This window comes from Lissotriton vulgaris, chromosome 4_1 (assembly GCF_964263255.1).
Source record: "Lissotriton vulgaris chromosome 4_1, aLisVul1.2, whole genome shotgun sequence".
Taxonomy (NCBI): Eukaryota; Metazoa; Chordata; class Amphibia; order Caudata; family Salamandridae; genus Lissotriton; species Lissotriton vulgaris.
The window spans coordinates 1,260,254,256-1,260,273,228 of NC_141691.1; the positions used below are offsets into that span (position 1 = coordinate 1,260,254,256).

Here is an 18,973-nt window from a genome sequence, read left to right on the forward strand (position 1 = left end):
AAAGATTGTCTGAAAGGTATTAGGGGGGCCCAAATAGTGCCTCTGGGCATCGGAGCACAGAGAAAAAGTGTTGGAGACACATGTAATGCCCCCCTATCCTGGCACTGTCGTGTGTGCACTGTGTGCCATGCACAACATGGTGCATGTCACACTGTGCACAGACCTGTCAGAGGCACTACACAGCAGCAGCATATGCTGCAGCTCTTTTCTAGGGCTGCAACATGTCCCCACCATGTTACCACCGACTTCCGACAGCCAATCCGGTCGGATCGAAAAACGGCAGTTGGACTGCTGGCATGCTTGTTGGTGGCCTCCTGACCACTGCAATAGAAGCCGGGGATCCGACCACCCGACATCGGAATCATGGCCTATGGGTTATCCATTTATTGTGAAGTCAAGAGAATTTGAGGGGGTTGGAGAAGAGGTGGTGCAATCCATGGAAAAGACTAAAAGTAATCGTTGCAAGAAACCATTTGAGTACTTTGGTATTATCAGGAACATTTTCCTCTTGGAGGTACTGAGTTCTAGGCAGTGACAAAATACCCATCCCTCAATCATGTTAGGCTTTATTTGTTGGATATCTCACAAGGAGAATACATTCTGATATAGTTTGAGCATTCTGTATAGATAATCTTAGTCTATGTATTAGTTTCCATTGTGCGTCCATGGAGGGGATAATATGGATGACAACATAGATTCCTGAGAAACTCCCTAAAAACATGAGAAATGTGTTATTTAAAGTTTATATTTGAACAAATATTTATGTGTATATATAAAGGAAGGAAAACAGTCTAGCAAATTACCCAAATGTGCATGATGTCAGAGGCCACAGATTTATCCAGCATACAAATAGTTTACTGGACAATGAGCGGGTGCCTTATACGTTCTGGGTAGGGTATTTATAGACCCAAAAAACCATAGGACTCCTGACTGATAACAATTTGTGGGTTTTGTTTTTTACTTTACATGTTTTGGACCTAGGATAAACCATATTTCCCCTTGGCTTTTGAAAAGAATGGAGGACAGGGGGTTATGATTGTTCAGCAAGTGGTTAGCTTGACTAAGGGCCTGATTTAGATATCAGCAGATGGGTTACTCCGTCAATACGGTGATGGATATCCCCTCCGCCAAAATATAAATCCTATAATACCCGTGATTTTGATGTATTTTGCTTATTTTTTATTGTTTTTTGTCCCATTTCTTTTTATAAGAATCGGGTGCTTGCTTTGAGTTATCTTTTTCAGTATTACCCATTAATTGTACTTTCAATTGTCTTGCCCCCAATTTATCTCTACCTAGTGACGCATAGGAATCAATAATTTTGGGTAATTCTTGCACCTGTTGTGCAGAAGTGCATTCCCTCAGGCGTTGGCGTGTAGCCACTGATGCTGCCCTCACTATTATGTTAGCCATCATAATTGTTGATAACTTGGTAAAATTGCCTATCAATTTCATCTCCAAGTCCAGGGCAGGTTCTGCCATGTACTCGTTCTGTATTTCTTTCAATACTTCTGGTATGACTGCTATTGAGGGGATACCATGCGTTCTGGTATAAAACTTCAGCAATAAATGTACCCTAAGTGGTACAATCCTCTATCGGGGGAGCTATCTGTTATGAAAAAATGACTCAGCAATGTTGTTTGATGGAGATACGAGGAGATACAAGGATTTATTTGTGACACAGGTAGGGGCAGTCTCTTCCCTTGGCTGGACAGATAACACTATCCTCATTGGCAAGCAAATTGTCAGTATTCCGTGTTTTTCTTGTGGGCCAGTGTGCGGAAAAACTGCTTCAAGCTGCACTATTTTCTGTGCAATTAAGAATGCCATTTGCTCACGTTTAGTGGGCATTATTCCCATAATTGCATTCAGCTTTTGTGGGGTGATTTTTGTTGTGATCCCTTGTAGTTGACCAGCCTCAGTAACCCGTATAGGTTGAATTGTGAGTGTTTGCATTACAAACTGTGTAAGATTTCTTCTATAGTTGTATTATTTCTTTGTGAAGTGGATGTAAGTCTGCTGCTGGCAATGTGCCAATCTCTGGATGCAGTGTGTAAGCAGCTACGAGCGGGCTAGTCGCTCCATCTCTGCTGAGTGGACCAAGTCTCACTTTATCTGTGGTATGCGGGAGTGTCAGAATGAAACGTATGTGTGCGTGCATCTGCAGGAGGGAATTTAAAGCAAGAATAGAATTCCTCTGTTCTGAATGCCTCGTGTGCCTCAATCACGAAGGTAAAGGTCCTGCCTATTGCTGAGAGACCAACATTTTCTAATTTTACAGCATGTGCAGTTCTGCAATTTTCTGAAATGTTTATAGCACCTTCTGCTTTGCTTCCTCCCTACTAACACCATCAAAATACCACCAGGACCAAGGTCTGCTGTTTGAGACATTATGGGTGGAAGTTTATAGAGAAAGAGCTAAGGTTTTGCACAGTGTAGGGAACTATAATCTTTCAAGCTTGAATATACCTACAGCCAATGCATAGGGTATACCAATTCAGCTGTGGTGGATTTACTTCCCCACTCCAGACGTCTCTGGGTAAATGTGAGTAGGGGTCTCTAAGGAAGCACGGCTGAACTACTCAGATTTTACTGTTAAATAAGAACCAAACCAACGTTGGCGGTGCCATGTCGTGTAGTTCCTATACATCTATATAGGATCTGTGCATTTAGACAAAATAAACTGAGGGATGGGTGTCCAAACTGATACCAGAAACCCCCAAAGGTCATGTTAGCCTTTAGACCAGCTAGCTCATAGTGCCACCATAAGCCCCCTAACTTTACCAAGGAGGGAATAGTCTCTGGCAACTATCGAACATAACAACCCTTCATCCTTGGAAACAGTGTACTACTTTTCGCTCAGTCACTTGTGCTCAGAGAAATACACAGAATAAACAATGGAGATGTTTTTAATAAGCATCTATTGAACCAGGGTCATGCTAGTGTAAAATACGTGTTCTGGGACAACCATTAAACAGAAACAGATATATCCTGTTGCAAGCATCGACAGAGTATATAAAAGATATAATTCTATCATGGTGCTAAAACCATGAATATATGCAGGCATATAGATACATAGCAATAATAAAGCATACTCCTAAAATGCAAACCCTAGCTAAGTGTACCTAGATGTTCCTAGTATGTATGTAGGTGTAAAGCCAAGAATCCCCCTAGAAAAGAACCAAGCCCACAGCGCAAGGGATGTCAGACCACTGCATGCTGGCGTTTCTGCGTGTAGAGACTCCAGCCTCTTGTGTCAGCATGGAAGCTTTTCCCCTTGTTTGCCCAAGCGAAGATGTGATGCTTATAAATCCCCCAAAAGTCACCCTCAAGGGTTCTACCTAGATGTGTAATGATACTGTGGGCCTGTCTTTACAGGAGGACGATAGTGGTGACTCTTCTACGGAGTTATTATACAGAAGATGGTAATCCTGCTGTGTAATACTAAGAATCCTCATTCATAATAAATGAGGCTAGTTTTCGAAGAAATCCACAAAACAGTTATTCAGCACATAACTAGGCCAAAGGTCAGCGACAGAGCCATTATGTAGAGCAAGGTAGGACAAATGTAGGTTAAAGGTTGTGCAGCTATCTAGGCCTATATTGAGGTACACTGGGGCTCATAACACTATGGGATTTATATTTCAGTAGATGGGATGTCCGTCATCGTTGTGATGGACTATCCCGTCTGCCAAAATCTAAATCAGGCCCTAAGTATCAGAAATGAGAAATTTCCATGTACTAAAATTTAATTACCAATCTTAACGTGTAGTGAGTGTGCAAAGTAATTAACTATGGCAAACAGCAAGAGCACTGCAATAGCTGCAATAGCTCCAGTACTTTGATAAACAATTATTTAGTGAAATAGGTTGATTTTAGTGTATGTTAATCTGCTGGGCATTCTGGTCTTTGCTGGTGTATGATGGAAAGTTTTGATTTTTTTCTTGGTTAATGTCCTTCATAAAAGCAAAAAAGGCCATAACTCCTATATTTTTCCCAGATACATCATCAATTGCAGCAGCTACAAATACTGTCTAGTATTACATGTAATACACATTCGGATCTGAATTAGAATATCAGAGCAAACATTGACAAACTATGAAGCAGTTTGGATAAAACTCATCTTTCTGCTGATATAATTTAAAAAACAACACAGTGAACATTAAACTGCAGAATAGTTTGAGCAGTTGAGACTAAAGCTCTGATTTAGATGTTAGTGGAGAGGGAACTCTTTTGCAATGGAGATTGTGTTCCCTCCATGCTAACTCAGTGGACCGCCAGTCTTATTTTAATGGGGGTGGATTATAGGTCTGACTGAAGCGGGGACCACTCTGTCATAGTCGTAGTCAAACTTCTCAGATGGCCCAACAGAGTAAGGGCTGTTGGAAAACTGGCTATACGTCCTTCTGCCCAATTAGGATGGGCAGACATATAGCCCTTTTTTTACTGTCCGTGACCACCAGGCAATCCCTGCCGGGAAGGGGCAGTAAGAAAACAAAATGCCCCTCTCACATGGAAAATGGCTTCCATGACGAGGAGGCATTATCTTTTTTATTTTCAAAAAAGAAATTCTTCTCTGGGATTTTGTTTTTTAAAATAAATACAGAAACAGTTTGGGGCAAGACTCTGTCAGGTTGATGAAGCTCTTCACCAAGCTGCGAAAAGCATCAATAGGAACCGTTGTTAAGGCGGTTTCAGACAATGTTTTAGAAATGACCGCTAGGATGATTTCTAAATTTAGCGGGTGGCATCTCTGTCAGGGCGACAGAGTAATTTATTCCATTGCTGTGGTAAAGAAACGGATAGCCTGCTGATATATAAATCAGCCCCTAAGTATTTCACGATGTGTTCATTTACGTACTGTTCTGCATAATGATATTAAACACGTAGATTGCAGTCAAGCTTTCCTACAAATGTTCTATATTATTTAAATCCAAAACACTAAAAGTCAGCCAAAAAGTCAGAGATTTGAAAAGAGAAAATCTAGTGGTAGCAAATTACAAATAAAAACACGATGGTCATGAAAAACCATAGTGCATACTGTAGTTCTCTTCATAGGAAGGAAAAATTGACAATGATATTTAATGATCAACAGCGCAAATTTTAAACGGATGTGGCTGGCGCATGGACCCAATAATGGAATCCATGCTGATGTGTGTCTGTCCTTCTGGAAGCTGGAATTTGAAGTTCTGTATAAGGCTGGTAAAGAAGATGAACAGCTCCACCCTTGCCAGGCGTTCTCCCAGACATACGCGAGGACCTGCAGTAAAATCACAAGTTGATCAGTAGAGTTTTTATGCCAATATCACATTTGGTGAATGAGTTAAGTAATAAGATCTACATAGGATCCTCTGAACATTACCTCTAAGTTTTACGTAGGTTGCAACCATTGACTTCAAAAAAGAAATATGATACTATTGGAAAATAGACAGACAAATTGCAAGGGATTTTAAATTGTCTCATTTAGGACCTATAAAGGCAAGACCCTGAATTCTTACTCTTTTCGGACTTAAGATATATATAACCGTATCAGCCATGACATGCTTCAGTTTAAGGAGATAACCCTTCTCTTATGCACAAATGACACTGGTAACATAAGTGAGGCCTAACAGAACAGCATTTTGTTTTTGAGATCTTCAAGCCGTTCCCCGCACTGTTGTGTGTTCGAAGTGGGATACACAGGATGCCTGCAGACCAACGTATGTCTCTTATTAAGTGAAGTATGAACTTATATATTCCTGGTGGAAGAAATTAAATATAAAAAGTAGTTTTCGTAGAAAATATTTATCAGACAAATTATGTTTTCAAGATCATTACATTATTTATCCGGTAAAGTACCAGTGGTATACATAATAAGGATATTGCAAGTCACCGACGAGTTCCATGACCATACTCAAGAAAACGCTGAGTTCTTGTTATAAGGTCATGGCACTCTGAGGTAATATCCTTATAAGGTTCGTTGGGGGTACTTTATTGTTTATAATACATGTTCACATCACCATCCCAACAAACCGCTTGAATCCTTTGCGTCTTGATTTGTCATGTTCTCTCGCATACAAGAAGAATACATGCAGAATCTGAACCAAGAAATGAAACACTCAAAAATGCAGTTAGTAATTGTAGCCCCGATTATGTACAAACATGCAGAGATTCTATCTATCCTCTAATGTGGAAAAATTAAAGTGTTGCCATTATCTCCTTTCTGCTGATCATTAGAAAAATATATCAGAAGAAGGAACAGATGGTTCCCTTTTTTCCATGTTTATGCTACTGCTGTAATTATGCACCATGACCTTTTTTTCACCCTGAGTGCAGGCTCTGGCAGCAAAGCGATACCAAAGGGGACGATGGGTGCAGCGTTGGTGCAAATCAAACTCTCACCCCCAGTCAATTGAGCTTGGTTTAATCCATCATCATTCTTTAGCTCACTCTACCACCCCAGTTCAGACATGGCCATATGCAAATCTGACCCTGTGCCTCATGGGAACAGTTCAACCTGAACTGCAAAGCCATATCTTCCCTGGACAGGAAACAAGCATCCTGGGACCGGTTTCTGGCTAATCAGCCGTCATCAGCCCGGCTAGCTTGAATCCAGTGGCAAAGTGAGCAAGGAACCAACGTCTTTTCATACCCTGTCAACGTAGGGCGATAAAAGCTATGCTAGCAGGCATTCTTACATCAGAACTCAAATGTATTAACTTATTACAGTTGCGCAGTTATGTAAGTTCTTTATTGCAAGTGATTAGAGCATCACACCTAGACTGTAATAATGAAATTAGAGACAGGCTTTTATAGAGGAATTGTAGGATTCCATGCACTGTAAGACATTAAAAATGTTACTTAAAAATGCAACCAGCCAATGCAACCAGCCCTTAGGATATATACAAAAATATCTGGAAATACATTACTTTTCCTAATTGAGGTGGATGGTGGTAGCCTTATCTTGAAGAACCTCACTGGGAAAGGCCCTGCAAACTCCATACATTTGGTGTTGCCTACGAGGTTTTCTTTGTGCAGGTCTGCCCACCCTGAGAAGGCCTCAGCATATAGCTTCTCTTTGAAAAACATGAACAATGTAAACATATCGGCAGTGGAGCGCTTGTGAACCAGTGAGCAATCTGCCGTCTTTAACCTTCAGGCAAAACTATGCAATTCTTTAGTGATTTGAAATAAATATCACTGGATTTTTTGCATGGCTGCATTGTTGTAAAAATATAGTTAATTAAGGAAAATCTTACATGTGTTGCACTTTAGATATAGAAACTTTAACAATAAAAACACAGCATGTTTCTATATATTGCTAGCACCCGCTCAACTTTTTAGTAGAATTGGAAGCCTGTTCTCTGCCAGAGTCCCTGTTAGACTAAAACAACTACCAGAGTTTCGCCAACGTCTTTTCATCTTAACCTGGGACCGGTAGGGTACGCTAGTTGCTATTTTACTCTACACATCTGTTATGAGTGAGCAAAGAGCCCTGAGGTATGACTGACTTGGGAACTGTGGGAGAAAGAGACCCAATGAACACTTCGGAAGGTGGTCTGCTGGTGGCTTCTTCCCTGTGGCTGGCTACATACAGGAAAAGTAAGACATGCCTTGGGTTTTACATTATTGATGTCTACAAACCTAACTACAGATTTCCTCACACATTACTAGAATAGCTGGGCCATAAATCATACCCAATAAAGAAATATACAAGAAGTTTCCTAGCCATTGGAAGAGAATTGTAAAGGACCAGTATCTTCCTAGGAAAAACTCAACCTCCCCAATCTTCACCAGGATCATCCTCCAGCCAGAAGCTTTAAAACTCTTGCAAACCTTTTCTGTGCAGGCTTCCACAAGTTGTATCCAGTGGTTAATTTATAGAAATTAAGTGCCAGGGCTCCCGTCACGAGGCAGCTTGCACCAGCCCAATTCTCAGGTTAGCGCTACATAAAACAGAACCAACTACTAACCATGAAAGTGGGGAGAGGATGTGGTGTAATGGCCAGAGCTTCTGACTTGGCTGCTGGGGAACCAGGTTCGAGTCTCTATATTGGCTCAACATCCTGTGATTATGGGCAAATCACTTAATCTCCTGGTGCCTAACATAAATGAATATGAATGTGTCCTTAATTTGTGCTCATGAAAAGCACCAATGTTGTTGATTAAGTGCAGGTGCTGAGCACCGGAAAGCACCGGTTCAAATTTAGCACTGGCTGTATCGAAGGTGAAGGAGCTCTGCCCGACCTTGCACAGCTAGCTGAGCCTACTCGGGAGACAGATGCTTTGTGGAAACCACAAAGAAAGACTATACTCAGAAAAGCAGGCTCCTATACCTGAGCACCTCTTAACTTACCATCGTCCCTCAAGAAACATTTTCTACCCCACAAATCTTTTTGACTTTCATGTTTATGGTTTTAAGGAGTGAAAATATTTCAACCTAAATTTGATTCCATCACGTTTTTTATTGAAGTGTGAAATCTTTTGTATGTATGTTATTGTGCTTTTATGGTCAAGACCGCATAAAGATAAATATGATGATTTGATGACTTTTAAATTCATCAAAATGAAGGTCGGAGCAATTTATCCAAACTCAGGGAGCATGCACTGGTTAACCCTTTGCAGGCCAACATGTTTATTAAATCTTTGCTTACGAAAAGAGTCTTTTATAGGGGATGCAAGTACCATCCTCCCATACATTGTTTTCCCCTGTCCTACTACAAAGGCAGTGGAAAAAGGCTGTCTCCATGGCGAAGACACCAAAGGGACACCAGACAGCTGTGATGCTACTGAAAATGTCGGACTGGACTGTCCAATTTAGATATGAGGGTCTGCCACCATTTTCACTGGTACCATCTCGGTACATTAATGTCATGTAAATCATGGCAGTGCTGTGTGAAAAGCCATGGAAATGGCCATGACATACAGAGAGAAATCTCTCGGCATTTCAAGGTGGGAACTCAAAATATGCCATTGATTTGGAAGTAATGTTCAGTACCGACATTGTGGGATCATTGTGTCTCCAGGCGGCCTGGTAATAAGAATGGGCCCCAGCCTGCCATTTGCATGCTCTTTGCGAGGATGATAGTAGTAGCACAACGCGCAAGACGCTCTGGTTGAGACTCTACAGACACTGGTTCAGCCAGTGATGTCCTTTGCTTCACTTTGTCCCCCACAACAGCAGACTTTCTCCCACCTGTAGTGACACAGAGTCAGCATTCTAGTGTTGCAGTATGGTGTAACCCACACTGAACACCCACCCACCACAGGCGTCATCAGTCAGATGACCCTGCTAATAAAAGGGGCTGAGCGTACATGCTCAGGGCCAGTTAACCAACTATCATTCCTGTGTCTGTGTCACCTTATTCAGCAGTATGAGGGCCTAGGGCCCAAATACCACATTGGTGACGAGAAGGAAGTTGCTGTGGAAAAGGGGGGAGAGAGCTGCCCTTGTCGAGGGCACCCCCAGAAGCCGGCGCAGAACGTGTCCGAGAGCCTGCGGGCATGTGCATAGCCCCAGGGTGAGGACGAGGTGACCGGGAGCCCACCCCGCACCTCGTGTGCCTGCTGAATCCGCCCCTGAGAGGAAGTACCCGGGGGAAAAGTGCAGGCAGGGGGAACCCACCCGCATCAACAGTGTGCCCCCGCAAAGTAGAGAACCATGCGGAGCCCACCCACGTGGAAGAAAGGCCCGCCAGCCGGAGGTGAGAGACTAGTCGAGTGCTCTTTGGCCCCAGCGCAATGAAGCCCGCAGGTGCTCACCTTGTGACGACGGCTGAAAGTGGACAATGACCGATGAGAGGCCCGGAAGGTACCGCAGCAGCCCTCACCCCCTCATGCGCAATGTACAAGCTGTGAGAAGCTCCGGCGGTAGGGGACAAGAGAAGGAAAGCCGTCTGGTCGACAGCCATCGGAGGCGGTAAAGGTGCGAGTGTCCCGCACGGCCCGAGAGACGTCGTCTGCCCAGAACAGAGCAGGTTCTGGCAGCAGCGCCTCCCCTCCCACGCCCCGTGCAGCGCGTCTACTGAGAGGCTGCTGCGGGCGGGGAGAGCAATGGAAGAGTGAGGAGCCAGCGGGCGGCCGTACAGAGCGGACACTGTGAACCGAAGTCAGCACCCCTTCTGCACAGCATGTGTGAGTAGAGAGGCTGCGGCTCGGGGGTAGGCGAGAGGAGTTAGCGTTTGGCTGATCAGAGCGGCGCCGGCACCCCTGCGCAGCCCGCAGAATGAAGAGGACTGCAGTGAATGGCCTACACCCCATTGTGGCATGGAAGAGGCGAGTGGGAAAGCGGAACTCATCCTGAGACACTGCCTGTTGAACACTCCCGCTGCAGCAGAGGGACGCGAACGGAGGTCGGCCACACAGAGGACAGCATCGTTAACCAAGCTACTAAGGCCGATTTAGAGCCCTGAGGTAATACGTCCGTAAAAGCGGCGAGATGCCCAGTGTTTACCCCCCCGCCGCACCGAAGTGAACTGCGTGTGGCCTAGTGCAGAGAAGAGACTAGAATAGAGGAAGAATCGGGACTTGTGATAAGTGTCCCTATCCAACGCAACCCAAGGTACGCGTGGCAGTGCAGCCCCAGAAGATCACGGAAAACAAAAACACTCACTGCATTGAGGAGAGCTGTCTAATGGCTAGAGCGGCCTGGTGAATGGGTGCGAGCAGCGGCCATTGGTGAAAGTGCCCCGTCCACGAGGGGTGTGACCATTGAGGCCCACAGCGTCGAGAACCTGCTGAGGCTCAAGAATTGAGAAGCAAAGTGACACTGCCACCGTGTGGCCATTCTGTGTGTTGCACCCGGGGAAAGAAAGCATGGTGCAGAAGAATCAGCTTTGCAAATGAGGAAGCATGCATCTGCAACAAGAGCATAAGTACTCTAACCTGCCTGAGACTAGTTCCTCGGGTGGCCAGGAGAAGCAGCCAAGCCCACCCAGATGGCGGAGGAAAAGCAACCCTGGACAATGGGGGACTGCCAAGTGCACAGAAGAGTGCGCAAGAGACTTTCAATGCCAGAGCAATGCCAGGTCACTACACAGAGGACGATGAGACAAGGCGCATAAACTGCCCCCCCCCCCCCAGAAGAAGGAAGAGTGCAGCCATCAGCACGCAAAAGGGAGTGGCCAGGAGAAGGACAACGGAGCGGTGGTGCAACCCTCCAGAAGCACTTAAGCCATGCCGGGAGAGAGTGCAGTGATGCCTGGTGGCCACAGGCTATCACTGCAGCAGTAAGGCGAAGACAGGAGCACCACCACACGAACCAACGGTGGTACAGGAACTCAGCAACAGGCAAGTGCGAAGGCGCATGAAGCAAATGTGCAGCAGTACAGACGACAGTGAAGCACTACACAGACACAATGCAGAAGCCAAGACAGTAGCCCAAAGCAGCAAGTCACTGAAGCAACCGAAGAGTGCCTCCAGAAGCGCGCCAAAGCAAGCGAACTGCAACGGAAAGGAAGAAGTGGTTGCGCAGACCACCAGAAGCATGAAAACTCACAGGAAGAAGCCGACCACCCCGTTGGTCGCAAGAAAGAAGAAGCCGATCACCCAGTTGGTCGCAACAAGGAAGCCGACCTGTCAGACGGTTGCAATGGAGGATGCTGACCGACCAAGAGGTCAGAGTAAGTGTAAAGAGTAAGACTGTGGGGACGTCGACAAAGAGGACCCCAGGAGAGGTCCGCGAAGAGGACCAGAAGGAGACGGACGCGAAGTCCCACAACATCTCTTTGACATCAAAAGTATCATGTGACAGAAGGTAGCGACAACAGGTCCAGTCACGAAGCGAAGTAACGACAGTGTCCTAGTGCCGGGACAAGACCAGAGGGAAACGAGCAGAGTGCACGCTGCTCGGGGAAACCTGGTCAGGATGAGAAGGAAAGCAAGAAGACCGGACCGCATCACAAAAGGGAAGGAGAGAAACTATGGAGAGTGAGTGGCACGACTCCACGAAGAAAAGAGAAGAGTAAGAAAGGATGACCCATCCTGAGTGGCATGGCGCCACGACAAAGAAAGAAGAAGGAAAAGGAGCAGAGTAAAGAGGTGTGCGTGACAAGACACCACAACACACACCAGAAGGGGAACACCTGATGGAGAAGGTGAAAAGGTGCATGACCATTTAAGCACAGTTCCTGGAAACACATCAGCATCACTGGAAGTACACATTCACGTGCAAACCCATAGGTCACCCAGGGACGACAGAGGCGAGCAGGCCGGTCCGTTGGTAACAACCACCTCTGGGATGGAACAGACACAGGACTGTGAATATCCAAGGGGCAGAGGCCTCAGGGACACCGGTGGCAGCCGGTCTCAAGACAAGAGATGGACCGTTGAAGCTTGCTCTGGAGATCCAGGGAGAACAAGGGTAGCATGCGACGGAACAAGTGCCAACAACACCCTTTTCAGGTGGAGCTTCGGACACGGAGAAGGGACCTATAGGACTCCTCCAACGCGCTTGGAGCGACAAGGCGGCAGCCCACTGGTCCAGTGGAATCCCTGCAGCAAAGGGCCTCCGGGTCGTCCAGTGAGAGGGGACACCCACGAGTTAGGGGTATCCGTGAGAGGGATATCCTGCAGCTGCAGATCCTGTCAGAAACAGACACCAGTTGAACAGAACACCTCAACCAGGACAATACAGAGGAAGGTAACACACAAATGCCCCCTATCATTCCATCTGCACTTTCACAGGATGTGGAACAGGAAAAGAGAGACTGTACAACCCACCTCCGAGCTGCAAGTCTGCAAAGACAACGAAAAGATACCATCATCAGTGATTGACCAGCAGTGGAAAAGACGACGTGGGAGTCGTCATTATTGGGTTATAATTTTATTTGCGAACTGTATTTCCTCCCACAGGTTTCGGACTTTTCTTTGGTTTGACTTTTCCCTAGGTTTGGGAGGGATGTAGTGACGTAGAGTCAGCATTCTAGTGTTGCAGTATGGTGTAACCCACACTGAACACCCACCCACCACAGGGGTTATCGGTCAGATGACCCTGCTAATAAAGGGGGCTGAGCGCACGTGCTCAGGGCCAGTTAACCAACTATCATTCCTGTGTCTGTGTCACCTTATTCAGCAGTATGAGGGCCTAGGGCCAAAACACCACACCACCCATGTGCCATTGCATCTATTTGGGACACATCCATCACCTTTATCAAAATCAAATAATTTCCTCTTATTTATGACTTCAAGCAGCACTTTAAGTGGGGCTGCATGTCTCAGACGTAGCGGTAATTAAACATTGACTTTTGAGAACAGGTCCCTACCAAGCCCTTTAATCCTGCCCTTAACTTTACACGTAACATAAACTATAAAATATTATTTGGTAATCCATGTCAGGGATGGTGTCCCTGTTTATATTTTGCTTGTTTTATTTCATCTGAAGTTCCCTAGGAGTGTTTGCTTTTTCCTGATGTGCTTTATAGTTTTTTTCAAGCAGCACAGTACTCTTGAATAATGTGTAATTGGAAATTAGTAACTTCTAGGTATCTAGGTGAGTTCAGGTAAAAGTGAGAGCTCTGGAGATGAAGCTGAAGGCTGGGCAAGATTCTCAGTGTGCCATCAGTGGGTCACAGGGCTGTTCAGGCAACAACCACATCTAATCCTTGGCTACCCACAGAGCACACAGAGCGATGGTCACATATGTGCCTAAGGATGTAGGTTCAGGGGAGTAGGGGTGTATGGGGTGCGGAGCCCCCTGGGTGTGAACCCCTTTCTAAAAATTACTCAGTTGGTTTTGGCATTGCAGTGTAAATCGGATCAGTTGTCTGCAACAACAGTGACATCAAGTAACTGTTGCTACATACTACCGAGACGTGAGTCAGGCAATATATTAAAAAGTAAGGGGCATATTAGCAAGAACCTCGTTAAAATTATCGCCATTTTAGCGGCAGGAAACGGCCGCTAAAATGGCGTTAATGGGCTTGCTAATATGCGTTATAGAATTCCAATAGAAGCCCAGGTTAGATGTGCAGGACATCCAACCTGGGCTTCTATTGGAATTCTATAACGCATATTAGCAAGCCCTTTATCGCCATTTTAGCTGCAGTTTCCTGCCGGTAAAATGGCAATAATTTTAACGAGGTTCTTGCAAATATGCCCCTAGATTCTATCCATAACCCAGTCAATTGTCTCGCTTGGCCTTGAAACCCATGCACGAGTCGAGACATGAAAATATTTGGCATGTAAGTCATGCAACAAACATCATGTAAAAATATGGTGACTGCACTTTAAAAAAAACATGGATGTGTTTCACCTTAACAGTTTAGATTATATCACTTATTTGAAATTCATGTGTAGGAAAGTGGGATCGGTTTTCGTGGTTACCCCTAGTTTTTTCTGGTTTTCGAATGTTTTCCTGACAAGTCTGACTGGGATCCTGCTAATCAGGACCCCAGTCACTGTGCTCCCTACCTGAATTGGTTATGGTGAGTATTTTGGTACACTCCTATTTGGCAACTGGGGCACCCGTGTAAGTCCCTAGTATATGGTACTGAGGTACCTTGCCCATGGGTACCCCAGGGATCCCATATGGGCTGCCGCATGTATTATACCACCCATGAGGGACCCTCCAAACTTCGACAACAGGCCTGCCATTGCAGCCTGTGTGAGTTAGTGCATGCACCTCTCAAAAAATATATGTTTCCTTGTATCTTACATCACTGCACTTGAAACCTATAAGTTACCCCTTTAGCACACCTTTCAGTTTCAAAGTCAGGGTGCTCGGATCTGAGTGTGAGGGTGGCCCTGCATGAGCAAACCACCCCTCCAAACCCCAGAATTAATTCTTCAGACTTTGTAAGTGAATCAGTCATTACGATATAGAGAATCCATGCGCAATTACGCAATGACCATCTCTAAACTGGTTGGAATAAACCTGGGCATGTTTGGTATCAAACATGTTGGAATCATACAGAGGTATGATTTCTTCTACAATAGGGCACCTCTGGAAAGCCCTCCATGCTCCCGGGACTAATCTTACAGAGCATGACAGCAACCTAGAGCTGCTGCCGACCACAGACACGATTCTGCCCTCCTAGCCCAAGCTGGGGATGGCAGGACAATAGTTTTCCTGTCACAGAGAGGTGTAACCCCCCCCCCCCCCCCCAGACAGGATTTAGTGAATTAGGCCGGGGTGGGGGTGCTTGCTAGCGCCACATGGTCTGCTAGAAGGGTGCATTTGATGCCCTCCTTGCATACTCCAGTTCAAACAAGCTCATGGTGCCATTGGCTCTCATTCTGGCATGAAACTGGACAAAGGACATGGGAGTATCCTCCCCTCTGTCCAGCCCCTCCTCTGGGATGGATCCTGAATCATCCCAACTTTATCCTGAGGGCACTCAAGGGCTTACCTGTGGGTCGGACCCAAAATTTACAGTGGAATTTGATTCAGATTCAATGCCACTTCTTCTTTGACCATCTAGACATCCTGCCAGAGTCGTGCTGAATGTGCCAAACTGATCATATTGTCCTTTGCTTTGGGACTGAGGCTGCAACTGAGAAGGCTCTGTCTGCTCCTGAACTCGTCGTCCTGCAAACTCGCTGCACCATCATGGTCTGTGCTCCATACAGGTTCCATCATGGGCCTGTGGACATCTAAAGACATCCAAAAGAATCTCCTTTGGAGTGAAGGAGTCACTCCCCTCCATCCACAGACACTGCAACACAATCGACCGGTCTGCAGAACCTGGGCTCCAACAGACTCCAAAAGGCTGAGCCACAAAGGTGGTTGGTCTGCATTTCTTCGAGGCCCGAATTGTCATCTTGTTGAGTTGAGGCCAGCATCCCTCGTAGAACGCCCTGCAGCCAAACCCCTGTGCACCGCGTTGCTGCATCACGTCATCACGCGATACCAGCATCGGTTACCACGACCGACTCGTGTCAACGGAGTTGGACGCATCAAAAGGTTCTGTCGACAAGTCTTTGCTTGCTATAACTGACCTGTGCCGACGCGGTTGGTTGGACGTACGGATTCTGTTGTCTTCAGCATCACAGTGGCTGAGGAAGAGTTACCGATTCGGTGTACCCGCACTTGAAGCCTCTTCATCAACTGACCTGTTTCATCGAATTCGAGTGGCCTTTGTCTTCTGTGCCTCCTGGATGTCCTGAGTGGCATAGACTCTGTCCCCTCTGCTTTCAAGTACTTTTCGACATGAACCCCCAGTGTCACACTGTCTGCCTGATGTACGTTTCAATGGACAATATCAATGGTCTCCATCTCCATCAGGACCTTTAAGTTTGCAAATACTCATTGTAACGGGTGAAAAGATTGGGGGATCTCTAAAGTTCTTAGAAACTACTCCAACCGGAGTTATGGGAGCACAAGCAGCAGGACTTCTGAATATTCTGTAGCTTCTGCCACTGACTCCGTGAATCTGGAGCCTTGACTTATCATATGGGTACAGTTCGATGTGTATGCTTGTTTGACTGCACAAACTGATCTGTTAGGATCTCTGTGGGACATGTGCTTCTTGTCCCATATCCCACGGACTTATCGCTGTGAGTCCAGCTAGTTCTTGCGGTGCGGCATATACTTCTCAGGTGTATTATATCTTTACATCCTGGTAATATGACTTCCAGACGTTTTTCTTTTTTGTTGCTATTACCAGTGGCAAAATTCATTATCTTACCCCTCTGGCGGACGCCCTGTCGCCGACTGCTTTCAATGCTCCTCCGAATTTTCTAGACGTGACATGAGTGAGAGCTCTAAAAAAAATCCGACAGCATGTCAAATTTCTCACAGTATCTTAGTGTTTCATAAAGGTGTTCATACCTTATGCAATCTGAGGTACTAAAAGGCCTAGTTCGCTGCCCATCCAAAGTCTGGTCTGCAGATGTTACGTATGGGCTTATGATAATCTGTTCTCCTGGGCCCACTGCCCTACATTGCGCTGAGGAGGAACTGGATTAAAGTGGACAGCAGAATCCAGACTATCCCACAGAGGTCCCAAACAGGATGGTGTTACTCTTCCAAATAGCTGAAAACCAAATCCCCTGACCCTGTGAATTAACATCGTCCTGTAGCATCAGCCCACCAAATCTTTTTTAATAGGGTACACCTCATTGTTTGTTGGGAAATCTCTGCCTTACATCCCCAAAACATTATTGACTAAGCTATGCCCATGCATTTACCATCTCTGTCTGATCATTTGAATTTTTGAGTCATAGCTATGTTTTTTATATCTTTATTCATGAATTCAAGTTCTGATTCAAAGAAACACTACATGGCAAAAGGAAACATCATAAGGCTCATATGTGGCCCTCAATACAGCATGCCCCTTAATATACAAAGATCACATCCAGAAAAGGGCCACTTAAGACGGGATGCTGTTCAGAGAAAGGCCTAGATCTAGAAGAGCGGTGAGGGATGGGCACGAGAGGGGGTAAGGGGCACAGGTTAATGGCTACACGGACAAAAGCCAATGGCACTTAACAAGTGGCGGCTGGCACGACTTGCAGGTGGGCAGGGGGTTGGGAGGGGAGATGGGGGCATGACGAGTCACAATGTAAAAAAATAAATAAACACTTACCTTGCTGCTGTGTCCAGCGTCTTCGCTTCTGCTCACCTGCATCGGACTCCAGGAACAGGAAGCAGGCCACCAGGCTCGCTCCCCTAAGGTAATCCTAAAGCTGCAATGCAGCGTTGTGATTGGTCTGAGAGCCGTTATTTGGATCTGTGATTTGGCACTCAGTCAGATTCAGCCCCGTGATTCGGCACTCAGCCAGGGACAGGGGGCCTGGGCATGTTCTCTATGCAGGCTATAATGCAGCCTGCATGGAGAACAGGGAAAGTGCGCATGGCTGCTTTGGCACTTAGCAGATTTTACTACTACTCCTCCACTGCTCTTCATCCCAACCCCTCATGCAATGCTGCTGCAGCAGGAGGGCAAAAAAAACAAGCGTTTGCAATGCAATAGGTCTCGCATTAGGAAAGTTTGAGCTATTGGTATTGAAAATGTCCAATTTTTTTATGTGTTGGTTTTGAAAATAGCAAAATTAATAGTTTTGTCATTCACAATGCCAATAGTTTTAACTTTCGCAAATGTGACACCTATAGCATTTGTAATGCAATATGTGTTGTATTAACGTGACTTAGATGAATTGATATTACAAATAAAATGGTTTTTAATTTTGTTAATAATTAATACTTAAAAGTTACTGTAATTTATAATGTTAATAGGTTTTGTAAATAACTTTTGTGAAGATTATGTTCATTGTATTTTATTGTGACAAATATCCAAGAACAGAAGTGAAATATTAACATCTTTTTGTGACATTTGTAATAAAGCTTTAAACATTGAGAGAACATATTTGAACCAGTTGTTGTGGAATGGTTGCACAGATTGATGCTGTGGTGGCACTGAGTGATGTTGTAGTGGCGACGAGTGATGCTGTGGCGTTCAGTGATGCTGTGGTAGCGCATAGTGATGTCATGGTGCCCCTGAGTGATGTTGTGGTGGTGCTGAGTGATGCTGTGGTGATGCGATAGATAGATAGATAGAGTGAGTGCGATAGATAGAGTGAATGCGATAGATAGAGTGAGGGCGATAGATAGAGTGAGGGTGATACATAGAGGGAGGGCGATAGATAGAGGGAGGGCGATAGAAAGAGAGAGGGTGATAGATAGAATGAGGGCGATAGATTGACAGATAGATAGAGTGAGGGCGATCAATAGATAGATAGAGTGATGGTGATAGAGTGAGTGAGATAGATAGAGAGATAGAGTGAGGGCGATAGATAGATAGACAGATAGATAAAGTGTATTTATGTTGCATTGAGTAGAGTGTAAGTATGAGGTGTGTAATTATATTGCACTGAGTGGTATTATGTGGAGTGTATTTACGTTGCATTGAGAATAGTGTAATTATGTGGCGTGTAATTATGTGGCACTGAGTGGTAATATGGGGAGTGTATGTTGTATTCAGTAGAGTGTAATTTTGTGGCGTGTAATTATGTGGCACTGAGTGGTATTTGGAGTGTATGTTGCATTGAGTGCAGT

General features: G+C 45.3%; 1 protein-coding gene across 3 annotated transcripts in view; it reads right to left on the minus strand.

Annotated features, from left to right (window-relative positions):
• Window positions 1-2,894: 2,894 nt before the first annotated feature.
• LOC147723117 (cytochrome P450 2J2-like) overlaps window positions 2,895-18,973 on the minus strand; it is a 500,182-nt gene continuing 484,103 nt past the window's right edge. For 2 of the 3 annotated variants that reach the window (XM_086965465.1, XM_086965463.1), the window contains exon 9: window positions 2,895-5,260. In XM_086965465.1, coding sequence (XP_086821591.1) covers window positions 5,082-5,260 — 179 coding nt within the window. In that variant the 3' untranslated portion in view covers window positions 2,895-5,081. The remainder of the gene's footprint in view (window positions 5,261-18,973) is intronic. The other variant, XM_086965462.1, reaches the window with a different exon arrangement.